The sequence below is a fragment of the Sphaeramia orbicularis genome, chromosome 15 (genome assembly GCF_902148855.1).
Source record: "Sphaeramia orbicularis chromosome 15, fSphaOr1.1, whole genome shotgun sequence".
NCBI classification, from domain to species: Eukaryota; Metazoa; Chordata; class Actinopteri; order Kurtiformes; family Apogonidae; genus Sphaeramia; species Sphaeramia orbicularis.
Window position 1 is genome coordinate 3,671,572 of NC_043971.1, and position 19,572 is coordinate 3,691,143.

Here is a 19,572-nt window from a genome sequence, read left to right on the forward strand (position 1 = left end):
AAACCAGTGTAATTTTACCAGTATTCTGCCTCAGTTTATCATTTACGCATGTACATTATAACGTACAGATCACAGTGGATCTACAAATACACAAAACATTTAATAACAGAATATTGGTAAAAAAAAAATAAAAAAATACACTTATTTCTCTCAAGACATTTCAGATCTTGTGATATTTGTTCATGTTATGCACATTTTTTGTGGAAAAATAGTAAATAGAAAGGAAAAGTTAACATTTTCGTGTAATTTACTTTTTTACACTAAAAAAAAAAAAAAATGAAAATTTGTGGTTTTTGAATTCATTTTTCATTATTTATGGGTTATTCTGATAATATTTTACTGGTTCTGACCAGCTTTAGATCATATTGGTCTGTAGGTGGAACCTGAACTAAAATAATTTGGATATCTTTGACTGTTTTGATCTTCATTGTAATTTTCATATTTCACAAATGTATCCAGTATTTTTTGACATCTGTGGTTTAACCTGTTCCTTCCACATAGTTACTGTTGATTTCCTCCTATTTATCAAGTCTGTTCTAACCCTTATGTGACTCATATCTGATTATTTACAACCAAATCAGACCCATGACACTTTCACATCTGCTCCTAATTATGATTCAGATCTGACGTTTGGCCAGTTTTTCTTAAAATTTATGGTAAATGAGCCAAAAATTAACAAAACTTTCTTAATTTATGACCATTCTGTTAATTTTTCTTCACTTTACTGATAATTTAGTTAATTTTTGGCTTTTTTTTTTTATACATACATATTACATGATGAGTGATATGGGGAAAAAATGAACAAAATCATCACAAATTTTACGAAAAAAATAGGGAAAAAAATTAACAATTTTCCTAATATATGGTATTTTGTTCATTTTTAGCTAGTTTATAAATACGAAATTTGAAAACTGAGCAAAATCTTCTGAAAATGCATAATTTTGTTAATTTTTTGCAAAATTTTTCTTACTTTTTGAGAATTTGGGACATTTTTGCTTGTTTTTGTAAATGTAGTTTCATCATTTTATCTGACTTTTACGTCATTGAAAATGTCATAGTTCTGTCCTGGAGGCGAGACCAGATCCATATTTCCTGTATAAACATAGTGCGAAGGTTGTGACGTCATTTCAGGACATGGATCGTTCATATGAGTCTGATGGCATCATGTTTACATTAGAATGTGAAAAAAAAAAAAAAAAAAAATCAGATTTTCAGCAAAACATCAGATTTGATCATTCAGACCTGCAGTGAACATGACCTCCTCAGTCTGTAGAATCTGTTCATTATCACCTGAAATCTGATGCTGCGTTTCTCTCCGTCACTATTTTTAAATCGCAGAATTATTTACAGATAATTAATGTAATTATTTATTCATGGTTGATTTCACCTTCATTTTTATTCATCTGTTGGCACTTAGAGGCTCTGCTAACATCCACAGACTGTTCATATTCTATCATTCATCATATACTAATACCAGTACGACTAATAATAATAATAGTAATAATAAACGTATAAGAGCTTTATGTGACTTTTCTGAAGGTGAGTAGTCTTTCATTTGGCTTTAATTAATTAAAGCTGTTTGACCTGAGGTGTGAAGACAGAACATCCATGAACATAAACAGGTTTTATGTCCAAGTGGAAAATGGAACATCTGGAGGTTATATAATTAATAAAATTAAATCAAGTAAGAGCGTGTATATAAAATAACATGGTTTATCATTTCAATTTTTTCTTCAGATTATTTTGGGAAATGTCACGTTGAAAATTCAGACTAAAAAACTCATTTCATTAACGTTTAAGCATCTGTTGTAAAAGTTGATCACATTTAATCTGAACAGAATGAAAGGGTTAAGAATCCAGATGGATCTACAGGAATCCAGATAGATCTATATGAATCCAGATAGATCTACAGGAATCCAGATAGATCCAGGCCCGATTGGAAAGTTGTCTGACTCGTTTCGAGGTCGTCTCACCTCCAACAGCAGATACAAGACTTGATATAAGAAAACAATTATGAATTCTTCCAGTTTTGGAATTTATTCATATTCAATCCAAGCCGGGGTCTTTTCGTAACCCTAACCACCACAACAAAACCACCGCTGGATCCTCCAATGTCAATGAAGTGAGTCCGTTCATAATAAACCCAACAGGACCTACTGTATGTTCATGACTAAACTGGATTCACTCTGAGACCGGGTCGGTTTGAGCCTGGTCTGATGTGGATGTAACAGAATCAGACACAACAAAACCTAAAATCTGTTTTTATTTACAGTTTACACCAGGGGTCTCAAACATGAGGCCTGGGGGCCAAAGGCGGCCCGCTAAAGGTTCCACTGCGGCCTGTGGGATGAACTGAATTGCAAAAATTCCACAGTCCAGGCTGTGGAACTCATTTTAGTTGCGGTTCCACATACAGACCGATCTGATCTACAGTCAAATAATAACAGCAGAAGAACCAACAAAAAAGAATGACTCCATATTTTCTTCTCTGTTTGATGTGAAAAAAATATCACATTATGCCTAAAAAAAAAGACAATTTCAAATTTTTGTCTTTGTTTTAATGAAAAAAATAACATTAAATTATGAAAATATTTACATTTACAAACTATCCTGTAACAATAAAATGTGAATAACCTGAACAAATATGAACAACCTGAAATGTCTAAAGAAAATTAAGAATAATTTTAACAGTTTTCTGCCTGTTCCTCAGTGTTTAGTGTCTTTGGAGTTTGGTTCCATAATGCACATGTAGAAATGAAAGTTGAGGCATAATATTATTAAAATTGCACTTATTTTTCTTAAGAAATTTCAGTTTTTTCAGGTTATTCACATCTATTTTGTTTGGATAGTTTATTAAAGTAAGTATTTTCATAATTTAATGTTTGGGGTTTTTTTGCACTAAAACAAAGGCAAAAATTTGAAGTTGTCATTATTTATAGATTATTATGTTATTATTTTACTGGTCCGGCCCACTGGAGATCAAATGGGGCTGAATGTGGAACCTGAAAGAAAATGAATTTGAGAGCCCTGATTTACAGCATCCCAGAGTTTTTGGAATTGGGGTTTAACAGTAAGTAAAGACATGTTATGTTTCTATGATTTAGCAGCTGATGAATAATGATGTGACTGTGAGATGATGAACATTTAAAGCACATCAGAGTCCATCCACCATTTAATGCCACATTTTATTGATAGTTGATTGATTGTATGATTCAGTGATATCCTGTAGGGACGCAGTGATAGGAGGGTTAAAGGTCACATGGATCCTGTGTTCATCCGAACCAGTGGTTTCCCATACAGTCCCTGTTCCAGGGGATTCCACAGAGCCAACACCACTGAGCCCTGCAGACCGGACAGTGCATGTGCATACAGCCGCCTGCAGGGGGAGACAGAGGCCAGTCAGCACAGGTAGGCATTAGGGGTCTGTATTGGCAAGAATCTGGTGATACCATACGAATCACAATACTAGGATCATGATACGATATATCATGATACTGTTAAAAAGGCAATTTTTTTGTTTGTTTCTTTTTTTGTAATGATTATTATTCTGAAGAATTTAATTACTCCAGAAATCTGCACAAATACTAAACATACTTTTATTTGATCAGAACAGGATCTAATGCTACATCACAAAATTTTCATGTGTTAAAACTTAAATTATGTTTTATGGACATTACAGTTTAAGATCCTGTTCACATGTTCATATTCTATTAATTCATAACTAACATCATAGCATTATTTTTGTGCAATCCCAACAAAGGAACTAACAGTATTTAATAAAAGAGTGTTAAATAATAATAAATAAAATATAAACAAAAAAGAAAAACAAAACTGAACCTCCACAATATCTGCATTTGAATAAATACCTGAAAAATATCGATACAGTACTTTTTAATATCGATACAGTATTGTGAAATGAAATATCACGACATATAGCAGAACCGATATTTTCTTACAGCCCTACTAATGACCAACATCAGCTTCACATGTGGATGTTATTTAGTTTCATAACGATTTTCTTTTGTAAAGTGAAGTTATTTTTATATTTTACTCCGGTTCGTCCTGTTGTGGTTGTTGCTGTACATGCTAACTCTGTCTATATTTATAGGAACTAACAACACAACATGTGAGTGTTTGGCTCTCGGTAGTAACTCGGTGGCGGCTGGTGAAAACCAGTGGGCGGAGTCTGTAACCAAGGCAGGTCCTGGATCTGTCGGACCTGCCCCGTGATCTGGACCTCAGTGGTTTTCACTGATCTAGAATCAGCTCCAGTTACCGTCTTTCTCCACAGGAGCCGAACACTGAGGGCAGCGTTTGGTGGAGTTCTGGATGAGGAGCAGGGAGGCGTGGTCCCACCTCCCCCTGAGCGACGCCCCCCGGTCCACCACGAACCCCTGGCAGACAGAGGACACCGATGTCAAACTCCGCAGTAACGACTCCCTTCGTCTGATTTAAGAGATGAACTTCAGGGTCAGAATCTACGGAAGTAAATCTGTCTCATCAGATTTTAAATTATCAAAGCCCATGAATTTCTAGCACTGATTTTTTTTTGCACTGAAATTAAGTATCTGAATTTTTTGTCTCTGAATTCAACTATGTTCATAAATTTAGAATAAAAAATTGTAAAAAATTCAGATGAAAAAAATTCAGATCACACATCCGGGACACCAAGGATAAATAATTGATTCTATCTCAAGTCGAACTGACAGCCAGCCAATCAAGTTATGTTAGGTTGGTCATGTGATGCCGATGCAGAAAGACGGTCAACACTGATGTGTGATCTGAATTTTTTGCATCTGAATTTTTTAAATTCTAAATTTATGAACATAGTTGAATTCAGAGACAAAAAGTTCAGAAACTTAATTTCAGTGCAAAAGTGATGATGATCTGATGAGACAGATTTACTTCCATAAGATTCACACTGATCATCTGGAACAATCACCACACAGATGACCTCTGACCCTGAATATGAAGCTTGTCGAGCGTCGTAATTCCATTCAGACAACGACCAGACACAAACACGTGAAACCACTTTAAGTCAGAAATCAGATTATAATCAGCTCCGAGGTCACAGAGATGAGGCATCACTTTAACGTTCACTGATGTTTCCTGTACGTCGCCAGAGAAACCAGAAAATTTGGACTTCATGGAACGTACCATGTCGTAACCACCACACGGGGGTCGTCATCTACCCACCAATTAAAAATGTTTGTTCTGTTTAACAGAATTTGAGAAATATTTTTTTAAAATTAAATTTTCCTGGGGGGGCAGTAGATAAAAGACAGCACAGAAACTGAACACAAAGCATCATGGGACAATGAGTCCGTTAACATCCACACTAATACTCTGATCGGCATCTGATTATTATTGATCATGTAAACAATTTAATCTGATCTGTTTTAACAGAAAACAGCAGTCATCTTATTATGACAAATCAGATTAACACACCTGGATTTATCCTCAATACTCTGATGTCTTCATACACGTAAACAGGTTAATCTGATTTATTTAGTTCTTTTACATCTGAACATGTGGGGAAAAAAGAAAACATAGAAAACAGAGGTGGCGTAGAGGAAAATAACAGGAAACTACATTCTGCAGTCACTATATATGTACGAACTCTGACAGAAATCCACTCATAGACTGAAATGTCTAAACCCGGGTTTACAACAGGGTAGAGCTGCAAATGATTAATCGATTAGGTGCTTGAAGCGAATGCAAAAATTCACAATTCGATTAATTGACTCAAATTGATTGAAGGGAAATATTCTATTGCAGTTTTCCTGAATCAAAGCTTCTTTGTGCGTCACAATAAGCGTCCGTGTGAAACACAACAGTGGAACCAATGTTTAACAGCAGAGAAATGAAGGAAACAAAGCTTTGATTCAGGAGAACTGTGGTTGAATGATTTTTTTGATCACTTTGAGTCGATTAATCGGTTGCAGGTCTACAACAGGGAAACAACGCTGGTACGGATCACATGACCTTACCATCAACAGTAACTATGTACACGAACAGACACACACCAAACAGCTGTTACCTGGTTTATTTTCTGATGCTCACAGTGCTCACCTGTGTAGTCCCACCTGTAGGTGGAGCCTGTATGGTGAGACACGCCCCCTCATGGTACTCCTCCCTACAGTCTCTGCAGAAGACAAATCCACAGCCCGCCTGTAGGTCGCACTCCACCCTCCTGTTGTCGTCAGGTGGTAGAAGCCCCGCCCCACAGCCAGGTGACGGACACATCACTCCTCCAATCATCAACAGACACTCCTCTGCGGCGTACTGCAAGTACCGCCCATACTGACATACAAACACAACAGCGTCCATAACAAATAAAAACATGTTCATTAAGTAAAAGACAGTATCATCAGCATAGAGTGGTTATAATCAACGGATGTAAATGAAGTTACGGCAGAGTTTACACATGTTTAGGAGTATTATTTCATTTTTTACTGTGGTTTTAACTAGTTTAGGTTAGTTGAGTTCACTAATGACTTTTATTTAGATGAGCTGAGTTTAATTTTAATGTTTTTATTATTCATGTTTTATAAGGTTTATGAAAGAATGAATGACATTAAACGAACAACCGTTACCTATGAAAGGTACATCTACTGCTACTACTATCACTACTACTACTACTACTACTACTACTACTATCACTACAACTACTGCTATGATCACTACTACTACTACTAATCAGGGTGTGAACATCAGAGTAAACTCACCTGTTCATCTCCCAGAATCCTAAAGTGATGGAGCTCCTTAATGAGCGAATCCTCACATCCAGCTGAGGACAGATGGACAGAGAGACGGACAGACAGATGGACAGAGAGACGGACAGACAGATGGACAGACAGACGGACAGACAGCGTTACATTGAACGTTCCCTGTCTGATCCAAGTGGGTAAACTTCAGATCACCTGTGGACAGGTAAGGGCTGAACATGTACCTGGACAGGGCAGAGAGTATCCGACCACGGCGTCATGGACAAACTGACGCTCGTTGAGTCGAGTCTGGCAGTAACGACGGAAACAGTCCAGACAGATCACATGACGCTCCGGACACTGGAACACTACGACCACGTCCCTGAGACACAGACACACAAAAACCTGCTTTTTCAGACTCTCTGCACTACATTACCCATGAGCCTCAGCTGCAGTTGCCATAGAGATGAAGAAAGAATCGAAAACTTCATACGCAGTGTAGCATCAGCTTCGTGAACATTCAGTAATGATCAACACTTTGAACTGGACTCCATGGAACCAGCAGCTGAGGCTCATGGGTAGGGATGGGAATCGATAAGAATTTAATGATTCTGATTCCATTATAGATTTTGCTTATCGATCCGATTCCCTATCGATTCTCATTGGGTGAAGGAATAAAAGAGTACAAACAGGTGTGTTTGCATTAACTGTCTTTTGTATTTCCATCTCTGCACAGAAAATAGAACATATACAAAATGTACAAATAAAGATGACGCCAGGCCCAGTTTGGGGCGGGGGGTGCAGTGAAAGTAAAACTAAAGACTCTTTACTAATTCCTCTATTTCTGCATTTCCACTACGTGGAACTGGTTCGACTCTGCCCGTCTCCCATTGTTGTGCACCTCATTTCCTTTCCCATACCTTCGGAAACTTGTATTTTAGGGGGTACGACGTTTGTTGCCCGCACCGGAACCGGAACTGGGCCCAGATGACGGCCTGGTGTTCACTCTGCCGCTAGATTCACAAGTGCCGCTAAGTAGCGAATCAAATGAATCCCATGCTGTGGACTAATGTTTGAGCAGATTGGAGGGATTCCACCCTTTAGAAGAAATGGAAGGTTTGACAGTGTTCAACTGGACCTGGTGTGGTCTGTTTGGACCTGGTGTGGTCTGTTTAGACCTGGTGTGGTCTGTTTAGACCATTTCTGCCTCAACACAATGTTGGCTACGTTCTGACCAAAATGATGTAGCGTACGTGTGACGTCATCACGCATGCACAACGAAGGCTGAATCGATAAGCAGAATCGTTCAGCAGGCAGACAAACGATTCCAAGGAATCGAGCTACTGGGATCCAGTTCTCAAAAAGAACCGGTTCTTGATTCCCATCCCTACTCATGGGTATTGTAGTATCTACTGTATGCAGACTGTTACTCCTGTGTATTGACTTGTGTTGTATCTTCAGTATGTTTTGTTTAAGTCTGTGTCAAATGTGACATCTCAGTCCACGTCATATTGTATGTGTGGTTGTGTGTCTGGTTTTGTGTCTTTGCGTTACATGACGTCGGTGCAGGCGATGCAGGGCACGTTTCTGGTGTTGGTCATAACGAGGTCGAGGGCCACAGAGAGGTCGTCATCTGCCGTTGGATGGGACGCACACTTCATGTAGAACTCCTGAAAAACACAACAAGTACACAATAAACACACACAGTACAACTGTTTTGTTTCTTTTAATCAAACGACATTTCTCCGGTACGTAGTTTTGCAGTTCTTCAGTTTATTATTGTGTAAAGTATTTTGTACTTTTCATTTCTCCAGTAACATCAGACAGACTTACCGCTTCGTTGCCATGACAACCATCGGACTGACATACACCATGGATACGACCTGGTAGAAGAACATCATCCCAACAGGACGGCCCCTGACAAAGACGCCACGGTTACCCATCATCGTTATCATCATCATCATCATCATCAGTGTGTACAGCCCTAACACTGTCCAAACAGCGCCCCCTGTGGCCTCAGGTGGTACTACAGGATGATAACAGTGTGTTCTTACCCTGCTGAGTGTGAGCGTCGTCTGTTTACAGCGTCTGCAGCGAACTCGCAGTTTACCAGCTCGAATTGACCTGCAGCTCTTACAGTACACGAAGAAACTACTGTGTGTCTGCTCACCTGTACAAGTACACACAGGTAAATACAAGTACACACAGGTAAACACGAGGTAATATGATGGCATTTGGGTAACTAAATACATTTTAGTTTAATACTTTTACATTTCAGAGGCTAGAGTACACTTTATATTTCTACTGTGAAAAATGAGCATTTCTACTTTTCCTGCATTTTCTACACACATAATTATATTTGTACTGCAATAAAAAAAAACTGTGATAAGGAAAATATAACATGAAATGTGAGGAGTGTTTAGTTTTTTCACTGACCTCTGTGACCTGAAGCCTGGGCCTGAAGCCTGGGTGTCGCCTCCTCTGTGGCTCCTCCCCCTCCCCCTCCCCCTCCCCCTCCCCCTCCTCCCTCCAGGATCACAGCCAGTCCAGATGAGGTGGACAGGAGGCGTGAGGAGCTGAGGTCTAGCCTGGTCAGACTACTCTGCTCCTGCTCGGCTCCTCGGTCCAGACGCTCCTGCAGGAGGAGGAGGCGAGACGAAGAGGAGGCGGAGTCTGATGAGGGGAGGACAACATGGACGGTGCTCTGCTCTGGGAGGTCACACCCCTGGGAGACAGATGAGGTCCGATCAGGGTCTTCATCATCAGAGACTCACCTGATTCATCTCCTAAACCGACAGGGGGTGTGGTCCTGTGACCTCTGACCTGCAGTGTGGCAGAGCTCTGCAGCTCCCTACCAGCGAACAGCACCCGGAGCTGGTCTGGTCGGACTCCCTGTTGACTCCCCACAACCTCCTTCAGCTCAGCAACGCTGGCCTCCTCCTGCAGCTCCACGGCAACACCGGGGCCAAGGTTGAACCGAACAAATACTGAGGAGGAGACACTTCATTGAGATTTAACACGGATTGACATCATTTACTCTACGTTCACACTGCAGGTTGTTGTGCCTAATTCTACTCCCTGCCAAAAACTGCTCCCCCTTCCTAAGTCAGCCATGAAGAGGACAATATTGCAGTTATGTTTTTTTCTGTTTAATATTAAAGAATGTGCCAACTGTAAGGTATATAAAACTTTCAAAAGTTTAATCTTAGGCACACAACACACAAAATATATAACAATAAAAACAGATACTAATGAAAACCATATCTTCCGCAGCTGGGGATGCAGTTTTTGGCAGGGAGCAGAATTTGGCACCGGGTACTGCCGAAAACTGCATCCTCCATCGGAATGAACTTGTGAAGTTAAAGGCGTGAAATGTCTTTAGTAGCTCACATTTGGAGCTATTCTGGTGTGGCAGGGTGAATTTGGTGCACATTGTCCTCTTCATGGCTGACTTGGGAAGGGGGAGCTGTTTTCGGCAGCTGCTGGCGGTGCAGTTTTTGGCAGGGAGTAGAATTCGGCACAACTCGGGTCTTCATGCTCAGTTCAGATGTTTTGCTGAAATCAAATTTTTCTCTTTTTTTTTTGGTGGTTCTAATGTAAATGTGATGCCATCAGACTCCTGTGTGAACACTCTACGTCCTGAAGTGACGTCACATGCATCACACACTTAAAGAACCCACATGGATGCACTAGTGACTGTTGGACCTGCTCAGTTTCCTGTTCACTGTACGAGTTAAATCTGTTTTGTTGACGTCAGTGTGCCTTTAGTTCTCAAACCACGGTGCTTCTGGGTTCTGCTGGGTGTTCGGGGTTAAAGGTCAACTGACAGATTGGAGACATGACCCGAGTCCGAGTTATAAAATGTCTGTTTATCTGTTCACCTTTTACTGATCAGCGGAAAAGCTCAACATGACACATTGTCCTGCGATTCAACATGTACTCAGTCAGACTCGAACACCCGGAAGAACCCCTTAGAACCGGGTCCGACCCGGTATGAGTCCAGTTACACCTACCGATCATCGCTCAGTCCGTCCTTCAAACTCCATCGTATGTTTATAGCGCTGCAGCCGCGGTGCACTCTGGGTACTGTGGTCCTTCTGCTGTCCAGCCCCGCACACACAAACAGCTTTGGTCTAGAGCGGAAGTGCAGCGGTGTTCTGGCGGAAGTGCGTCACCGGAAATAGCTGTGTTTTTGAATTTTAATAAAGTTATTTTACATTTTTCTTTGTGTTTTTCTCTGTGCGGCTGCAGCTCTGGTTTCGTCTCGGTTTCGTCCCGGTTTCAGCCCGGTTTCAACCCGGTTAAAGGCTCCAGGACTCCGGGTCCAGATGTCGGACGGTCCGCGGACTCCGGGATCCTCCAGCTGCTGCGGAGCGGTGAGACCCAGACCGGGACCCGGACCATGACCCAAACCGAGGCCCAGACCTAGGCCCGGATCCAGACCGAGACCTGAACCCAGACCCGGTTCAGATGGAACGGACTCAGACCTGTCCACATTTATAATCAGTGTCTCCATCATCATCCTCAGTCATGTAACAGTTTTACACCATGAATCCGATTTGGATTGATTATAAATCAGTGAAAACCATATTTACAGGTTAAAGGTTAGATATTTTCTGCCATGTTTTGATCAGAAACATTTTTTTTTACTACTGAAACTGTAAAAATGTAACAGAACTGTCACATATCGGCTATATAATGAAAATAATATTGAAACAGCATGAATGTACATGTAAAGACCTAATTTTTTTTTTATCAGATACTGGGGTTGAGGAGATGTATGATGTGAAAATACTGAGTTTAATGTTTGTCATATACAAATGACTTGAAATATAGTTGTTATTAATAACAGACTGACTGACAGTTAAGATCTGAGCATCCTCTGTTTGAAGGTTGGGTCATTCTGTTAATGTTCACAACCCAAGAAATTAGTTCATTTTCTCAAAAACAAAGAACAAAACCAGTTAAATCACTTCATATTTACATTTATAGATTTCAGTTTTTCCAGGATGTAGGTGTTCTTTCATACTTTTTTTTTCTTCTGTTATTTCTGTTGCTTGTAGCATTTAGTTGACAGACAGACATACTGTCTATCACGTGTCCGTTATCACCTGTATTCTTAAACTCTTCCCACTTCATCCTTCAGGCTGTGAAGGTGGAGTCAGGTCCAGGCGAGTCCCTGATGGTGTCTCAAATCGCAGAGCTTCACTTCCTGCGTTCACGTGTTCATGAGCTGGAGCGAGAAAAGGCGGAGCTAACAAATGAAAACCAGAGACTGAAGAACATGTTGGTCAGCGGTGAGTCCAGATGCGCATCCACATCCAGACCCACATCTTGATCTATATCCACATCCAGAACCTTACCCAGATACACCTGTACTCAGGTTTTCTTTCCTTGTATTATTGGATTATTCTTGTAATATTCCAATAATGTGATGTTCTTGTCATGTTTGACTTTTTTTGACCCATTAAAACTGTAGTGTTTACTGTTCCATGGACAGATGTTCAGTGTGTTAATGTGGTTCTGGTCTTGGTGGTTAAAAGGTTCAGATGTGAGTCAAACAGTCTGGCCTTCAGGCAGGGTATTAACCTTCACTACATTTCCCAGAAATCCCTGGGCTCCTCTCCACCATGTGGCAGACTCTGGGTCAGGGCAATGGTCACCAGTCTGCCTCCATGGCAACGAATGACAGTTACGCCCTGCACGTCCATCAACACCTGCCGACCCATCAAGACGTAGAGTTCAGCCCCCAAGGCCCTGCCCACCACCTGGGTCAGGACAAGGTATCAGAATTCTGCGTCCCACTGGAAGACCAAGAGGACCTAGGAGGACCAGACCTGATCCTGCAGGACCCAGGAGGACCGGACCTGGATCTTGGGAGTCACATGGGGCAGGAGGCGCCACACTGCAGCCAGACCGACATGGATGAGCTGAGGAGGAGCTGCTCCGAGAGCCAGTGCACCAGCGGCGGGGCCAAGGTGAGACCGTGGGGGTACGGGCAATGTAAGATCGGGACCAGGGTAGGTCCTGCTTTAGGGCATATGTCCTGCTTTAAATATGACGGTCTAGTCATGATTCTAGTTCTGGTTCTGGTCCAGGTGAGCCAGGTGGAGGTCTACCCAGGGTCTGGGGTTCTCTGTGACTTCCGCACATGGCACGCTGCCAATCAGGCACAGTCTCCCACAGCGATGGCGCGGACTCTGCTGCTGGGCGTTTTTGATATGAACACACTGATCAGCAGTAACCTGAGAGGGGGGCGGAGCCGGCGGCCGACCTTCCAGCCTCAACGGAATGCACTCGACCCACACAAGATCAACGCCATCTTCAGTGAGTATGATGCCCTGTAACGTTCACATGATCATGTGATTGGTTGAATCTCTGTGAGTCCTGGTTCTGGCTCCTTATTGGCTGTTCTCTCTTCGCCAGACGCCATCTTGGCTCGGTTTCCTCTCGCCAGGAAAGGCGTCATCGGCTCTGGGATCAACTCCAAACTGTCTGAGATGCGTTTCCGCTCTCGTAAAGCCAACCGCGACCCCAGGTTCCTCTGAGCGACCGCGACATTCGACGCTCATGTGACTGATGGCCACGACAACCAGTTTACCTCCATCAGATCAGCTGACTGCTGAGGCCCCGCCCACAGGGTCAGAACTGGTCGTTTGGGTACAGTATGGCCAGTCCACCACTAGAAGGACATTGTACTTATGCAGTTATGATGCATCAGACCAAGTCTACAACACGCCCTGCCTCAGTTTAAATGGTTAATGTGAATAATGATTTTGAGCATGTGTGTAGCTTCGTGTGTTTGGTCGTGTTTTGTAACTTGTCTTTCACGTGTATTTAGATCTGACAGTTAATGAATTTATTTCTGGATGAAGTTTTGATGGTGTTTAAGGTAGTTTGTGTCATGTAGTGTGCAGTATTTAGTCCATCCTCAAAGGCACAGGACTTTAATGACTAACTGTGGCTGTAATGTTAGCTATTAGCATTAGCCCCCTACCCCTGGAAGACCCTCCCTCAACCCTCAGGTCAGTCATTCCTCTGTCCTTCACCCCCCCCCCCCCCCCCAGGTCATGGATGTTTTATTAGGACTGAGCATGGTGCCTGATCTGGTGTCCACAGTGTGTAACTACTGGTCTGACCAGGTGATCTAGATGATCCAGGTGATCTAGATGATCCAGGTGATCCAAGTGTTTGGTGTCATAGTGTTAAATCCTTCTTATTGGATTTACAGTGGTACTCTAGAAACATCATTAAGACGCAGTGCCATGATGTGATGACTATGACAAAGCATTGGCTGTGATCAGTTGATCACATTCAGTAGAAGACGGAACTAATGAGTCTATTTTATTAGAACGTTCCAAGATGGAGAGACATAGAAGTGGGAGAAGAAACTGAAACATCAGATTGTGTTGGTGCTTTCGTGTGTCATGTCCAGACCCGTATCCACTGGATCCACTGGATCTGCTCGTTATTTTGCAGTTTACGGCTGGTTTCAGCCTAGAGGAGCATTAGCGCCCCCCCCAGTGGACCAGAGTCGCCACAGTCCGGTTCAGGCTCATTGGTTCCACCAGGGGGCCTCATAGACTCAGGGTCGATGGTCAGTTTCAGTTTCAGGCCTCGGTCTGTTTTACATTTGAACTGTTCATTGTGTCTATAAATGTGTCCGTTCTTCATCACAGTAAAAGACAGAAACTTGAAAGAGGCTTAAATAAAGGTTTCAATGAATGAATCAAACTCCTCTTTTTTATGTTCTTCATTTCCACACTGGGTTTTTATCCCACCAGCCCATAGGCCGTGAGCTGCTGTGAAGGCGTTGTGTCCGGCATCGTCTTCTTTGTTGTTGTCGTTGTCTTTGTTCGCAATTTCTTCAATCATCTTCTCCAACGAAAACTACTGGTCCGATTCATTTCAAATTTTATCTTTATCTTCTGCAACAATGTCTACAAAGTTTGTTCACAGTTTTGAGAAATTTTGATTTTTGAATTTTTGAAATGTTAAAAATGCGCCTTTCCTTATAATGGTCCATATTTTGATGGTTTTTAACACAGGTGTCAAACATGCGGCCCGGGGGCCAAATCCGGCCCGCCAAAGGGTCCAGTCCAGCCCTTGGGATGAATTTGTGAAATGCAAAAATTACACAAAGATATTAACAGTCCTTTTAGTTCAGGTTCCACTTTCAGACCAATTCAATCTCAAATGGGCAGGATTCAGTAAAATACTATTATAATAACATATAAATAATGACAACTCCAAATTTTTCTCTTTGTAAATATAAATATTTTCATGTATTTACACTAAAACAAAGTATAATTTTGCAAAACATGTGAATATGTGAATAACCTGAACAAATAGGAAACACCTGAAATGTCTTAAGAAAAATAAGTACAATTTTAATAATATTCTATCTGTTATTAAATGTTTTGTGTGTTTGTAGATCCACTGTGATCTGTAAGTTATAATGTACATGTGTAAATGATAAACTGAGGCAGAATATTGTTAAAATTACACTTATTTTTTCAGTTCATGTTATTCACATCTTTTGAAAGGATAGTTTGTAGAGGTAAACCTGTTCATAATGTAAATTAACTTTTTTCACCCTAAAACAGAAAAGTTAGGAGTTGACATTATTCATATATTATTATGTTATTGTTTTCCTAGTTCAGCCCACTTCAGATCAAATTTAGCTGAATGTGGAACTGAACTAAAATGAGTTTGACACCCCTGGTTTCTAACATGTAAATGGTTCCAGATATCAGTCTAGTTCCTATTGGTCACTGATAGAAGTCATATATGGACTGTGATTGGATGAGTTGAGGTCTCCTCCAGTGAAAGTCCCGCCCACTTCTATTGTTAGATTGATGTGCATCCAGACCACAGGACTGGAACATACAGACAGACCCTGACAACCTCAAACATTCAGCTGGGGACGGATTCACATGGAACAGGACGCTGACGTACAGGGACACTGGAACTATTTTTATATTGTTTCTGTGTTACTCTGTTGAACAGATGTTGTTGGAACTAGGATCATAGTTAGATTCACTTATAAATCTGTAGTTTCACTTGATCATTGAAGCGTTTTTACCTCATTTCGTAGTAAATTACATCGAAGATTTGAGACGCTGTGATCTACCAAACAGATTATTTGGATTTAATGCTCATTTTGTACATTTTTGATCATTTTCTAATTATTTTGTTGATTATGTTGCTCATATTTTGTTCATTTTTACAGATTTTGTGCATTGGTTTATTTTTGCTCAATGAGGTTATTTGGTCAAAATAAGGCCAATCTGACTTCTTTATTTGATCTGGTTCTCTAACGCTACGTTCACACTGCAGGTCTTCACGCTCAGTTCTGAGTTTTAGTTGAAATCTGTTGTTTTTTTTGTGTGATTGTTCATTGTAATGTAAATGTGATGCCACCTGACTCATTGCTTTGAATGCATCCTACCTCCCCTGTACCATTGAAATCAAAATAGGTTTGGGTTTTGGAATTGTATTTTGGTGGGTTGCTACTTCATTAACACGCAGCTGCCAGGACCAGAAGCCTCATCTCACTGTTTGGTCTGCTTTCTTAGAATAACTGTCTGCCTGATATAAGGCTGAAAATCATCCCCCAGAATGAGATAATATGGGTAAATTAGACATTTCCTGAATCCTTAGTCATGCCAGTATTGCAGTGTTTGTATTTTGTATCTCTGATGCTTCTTGATGCTACAGGGCTAAAAGAAATGAGGTGATTTAGGCCAAAATGGTAGGAAAATGTGTGTGATTAAAAGTTTGAAGAGCTCCAGTGTCTACTGTGCATGTCAAAGGTATTCACAAGTGTCCCCTTTAAAATGATACCAAACATTAATATAAAACATTGAAACATGTCCTTAATCGGGGCCAATACCAAGATATGCCAATACCAGTGTCAAAAATGCAGTTTTTCAGTGGGGGAGGGTGACTTTAACAGTTGATAACAGTAATTTAGCTGTGACTTCAGACAGGTTATCAGACCAAAATGTTGACTCCAGACATGTATCTTTTCAGAAAGTATAACCAACCTTTACCACCTTGACTGGTGCCAACATCTCATCTGGCCCATGGACTACATGGGAACAGTCTACGTCCTGACACGTCACATCCTTCACACTGTGATTATGAAGAAAATATGGACCTGGTTCTGGTTCCACCTCCTCCAGGACAGAACTATGATGTGTCACATTTCACTGATGTAAAAGTCAGATGAAATGTGTCTTTACTGTTCAGACTGAAGTCACATTAAAACATCAGATATGGATCAGATTTAGAACCAGATATGAAAAAGTGTCCTTGGACTGATTCTGTTCAGATTTATAAATGATCAGATCTGAGTCAAATATGGGTCCAAACCGTCATCTTTGGTCCAGTTTTCCCTTCAGTGTGGACGTACAGACAGTGTTCAGGAGGTTGGACCCCGTCAGTTGGTCTCCTCCAGGCTGGTGTGGTTTGTGCCGCAGTACCGTCCATGTCCACTGGGGCGCTGGAGTCCAGTCTTCAGCTCTGTGAGTGTTGGAATGTAAAGTTCACTGTTCATTCACAAACTACATTTGAATATGAATCAGCTGTCACCAGGCGGAAAACAGCCAGCACAAAGAGCAGGCTGCTCCTCCTCATCCTCCTGTTCCTCCTCCTTCTGCCCCCCCCCCCCCCCCCCTTCAAAGTTGAATGTTAAAGTTCTCCTCCTCCCCTTCTCCCCTCAAATTCCTCTTCTTCTTTCTCCTCCTCCCCTTCTGTTCCTCCTCCTGATGCTCTTCTTCCTCCCCCCATTCCCCCTCTTCTTCCTCCTCCCTCTTTTTCTCCCCCTCCTGTTCCTGCTCTTCGTCCTCCTCCTCTTTTTCCTCCTCCTCCCTATTCTCCCCCTCCTGTTCCTCTTCTTCTTCCTCCTCCTCTTTTTCCTCCTCTTCTTTTCCCCCTCCTCCTTCTCTTCTTCCTCCTCTTTTCCCTCCTCCTCTCTCTTCTTCTCCCCCTCCTGTTCCTCCTCTTCTTCCTCCTCCTCTTTTTCCTCCTCTTCTTTTCCCGCTCCTCCCTCACTTCTTCCTCCTCTTTTTCTCCTCCTCCCTCTTCTTTTCCCCTCCTGCTCCTCCTCTTCTTCCTCCTCCTCCTCCTCCTCACACTGTTCCTCCATCCTCCTCCTATTCTTCCTCCTCCCCCTCCTTCCTTCTCCTGCTCCTCCTCATACTGTTCTTTCTCCTCCTCTCCCTGCCCCTCCCTCTCTTCCTCCTCCCCTTCCTCTTCCTTCTCCTCTTCCTCCCCCCCCCCCCATCTCCTCCTCTTCTTCTTCCTCCTCCTCCTTAATAAAGACAATCTCCTTTTCTTTGGTTCTGAATGAATCTTAGGATGAGCTGAAGCTGCCAAGAACCGAGGTCTGGCCTCCCCATTCAACATAGAAGTCTGGACCGAACCCAGACCAGAACCAGGTCCAGATCTGCACAAATACTGGACCCGACTGTGGGAGAAACATTTCTCACACACACACACACACACACACACACACACCCCTTCCTCCTCCTCCTCTTCTCTGAGCCTTGGACACTTTTCATCCAAATGTAGAAGTTTAACCAGATTTTCAAACTCTAGACCTGGTTCTGATGTTCCCCGACCCAGATCCACAGTTCAGAACTTTAAAAAATAATTTTTATCACACTTGGAAAAGAACCGGAATCAAACCCAGAGGACTGTACAAACCAGAACATCCAAGGACAGAACCAGAACCCTGACCACCAGAGCAGAACCAGAACATTGACCTCCAGGACAGAACCGGGCCTGTGACCTCCAGAACAGAACTGGTCCAGACCCCTTGGAGAGTGTTGGTGGTTCTGTGGTTTGTGATCAGTGACTCTTTGTTTTGCTCAGACAGAACCATGTTTGTTCTTGACTATAATCGCCTCCTTTTGTTCTTTTGTTATGAAACAATGATCCAAACACCAGTGACCTCGTACCGGTTCTGTCCATCTCTAAGATCAACAGATTCTTATAGTTTCAGATCAGGAGGCATGGTTTTATTACACGGTTTCCTGTGAACATAGAAGACGTCAGATACACATGATGATGATGAAGATGTACTGTAAAAAAAAAAAAAAAGGAAAAAAAACTGTAATATTCTGGCAGTTGGGGTGCCAAAAAAATACTGTTAAATAACGGAAAATTACCGTCTCATAAAAATGCGGTAATTTCCATATAAAATACAGTTTTTTGCACTAACTTTACATGAGATTTTGCATATTTTTGACTTTTTAATGTTTAATAAAGAACATTTACATGTATTAAGACAATCAAATTATCTATAAATGTAGATAGAAATAATTTTCAGTCAGACTCAGTTGTCCAATCCACTGATAAAAACTGTATTTGGACAGTTTATCAGCGCTTATACATGTTATACATTGTCGTTCACAACATTCACAAAAATACATTTATTCAACATTTTTGTTGTGAAACCTCCTGTAATTACACAAGATATTTGTCAATTAACAAACAAGTCTGGTTCAACTGACAGAACAAATACTTCTTTAACGGTTAATTGTCAGAAATTTTATCTGATTTTAATATATATATTTTTTTTTACAGTATTAAACTTCAAATTAACAGTTTAATCTCATAAATAGAAAAGAAATATTTGTGAAATTATGATACATTTGCAAATGTATTTTAACTGTATTTTTCCATGAAAAAAGAAAAAAAAAAATTTAAAAATTGGAAATTTTATGGTTATTCGCAGTTACAGTTTTTTCATGTTATTTTATATTTGACATGTAAAATCAGAATCTATTTTTGTAATTTCATTGGTATTTTCCTGTATCTTAAAAATAAAGGAAAAATCTGTAAAATAAACAGTGAA

The 19,572-nt window shown here is 41.2% G+C and overlaps 2 protein-coding genes across 4 annotated transcripts; one reads left to right on the forward strand and one right to left on the reverse strand.

Annotated features, from left to right (window-relative positions):
* Positions 1-3,166: 3,166 nt before the first annotated feature.
* Positions 3,167-10,846, reverse strand: prkn (parkin RBR E3 ubiquitin protein ligase). 3 transcript variants are annotated; one of them, XM_030156195.1, is made up of 12 exons: positions 10,721-10,846; positions 9,531-9,694; positions 9,232-9,432; positions 9,144-9,201; positions 8,762-8,877; positions 8,541-8,624; positions 8,262-8,377; positions 6,953-7,089; positions 6,729-6,790; positions 6,073-6,303; positions 4,277-4,394; positions 3,167-3,376 (listed from the first exon to the last, which is right to left on the reverse strand). In XM_030156195.1, the coding sequence occupies exons 1-12, from the start codon at positions 10,725-10,727 to the stop codon at positions 3,273-3,275; spliced, it is 1,398 nt and encodes a 465-aa protein (XP_030012055.1). In that variant the 5' UTR covers positions 10,728-10,846; the 3' UTR covers positions 3,167-3,272. The 3 variants fall into 3 exon arrangements, with proteins under 3 accessions (XP_030012055.1, XP_030012056.1, XP_030012054.1); XM_030156196.1 differs by having other exon boundaries at positions 9,144-9,197; positions 9,228-9,432; XM_030156194.1 differs by having other exon boundaries at positions 9,144-9,432.
* LOC115434316 (uncharacterized) lies at positions 9,744-14,436 on the forward strand. The gene is made up of 6 exons (XM_030156203.1): positions 9,744-9,762; positions 10,959-11,083; positions 11,854-12,004; positions 12,315-12,685; positions 12,806-13,034; positions 13,134-14,436. The coding sequence occupies exons 2-6, from the start codon at positions 11,036-11,038 to the stop codon at positions 13,253-13,255; spliced, it is 921 nt and encodes a 306-aa protein (XP_030012063.1). The 5' UTR covers positions 9,744-9,762; positions 10,959-11,035; the 3' UTR covers positions 13,256-14,436.
* The last annotated feature ends 5,136 nt before the right edge of the window (positions 14,437-19,572 follow it).

What these genes read in the sequence shown, in the direction of transcription:
- prkn (XM_030156194.1), bottom strand. An exon ending in CGACGCTCACACTCAGCAGG is followed by an intron (nt 8,625 to 8,761) that starts GTAAGAACACAC and finishes CGTCTTTGTCAG; the next exon opens with GGGCCGTCCTGTTGGGATGA. An exon ending in ATACTCTCTGCCCTGTCCAG is followed by an intron (nt 6,791 to 6,952) that starts GTACATGTTCAG and finishes ATCTGTCCTCAG; the next exon opens with CTGGATGTGAGGATTCGCTC.
- LOC115434316 (XM_030156203.1), top strand. Translation starts at nt 11,036, where the DNA reads ATGTCGGACGGTCCGCGGACTCCGGGATCCTCCAGCTGCTGCGGAGCG. An exon ending in GCACCAGCGGCGGGGCCAAG is followed by an intron (nt 12,686 to 12,805) that starts GTGAGACCGTGG and finishes GTTCTGGTCCAG; the next exon opens with GTGAGCCAGGTGGAGGTCTA. An exon ending in CAAGATCAACGCCATCTTCA is followed by an intron (nt 13,035 to 13,133) that starts GTGAGTATGATG and finishes TCTCTTCGCCAG; the next exon opens with ACGCCATCTTGGCTCGGTTT.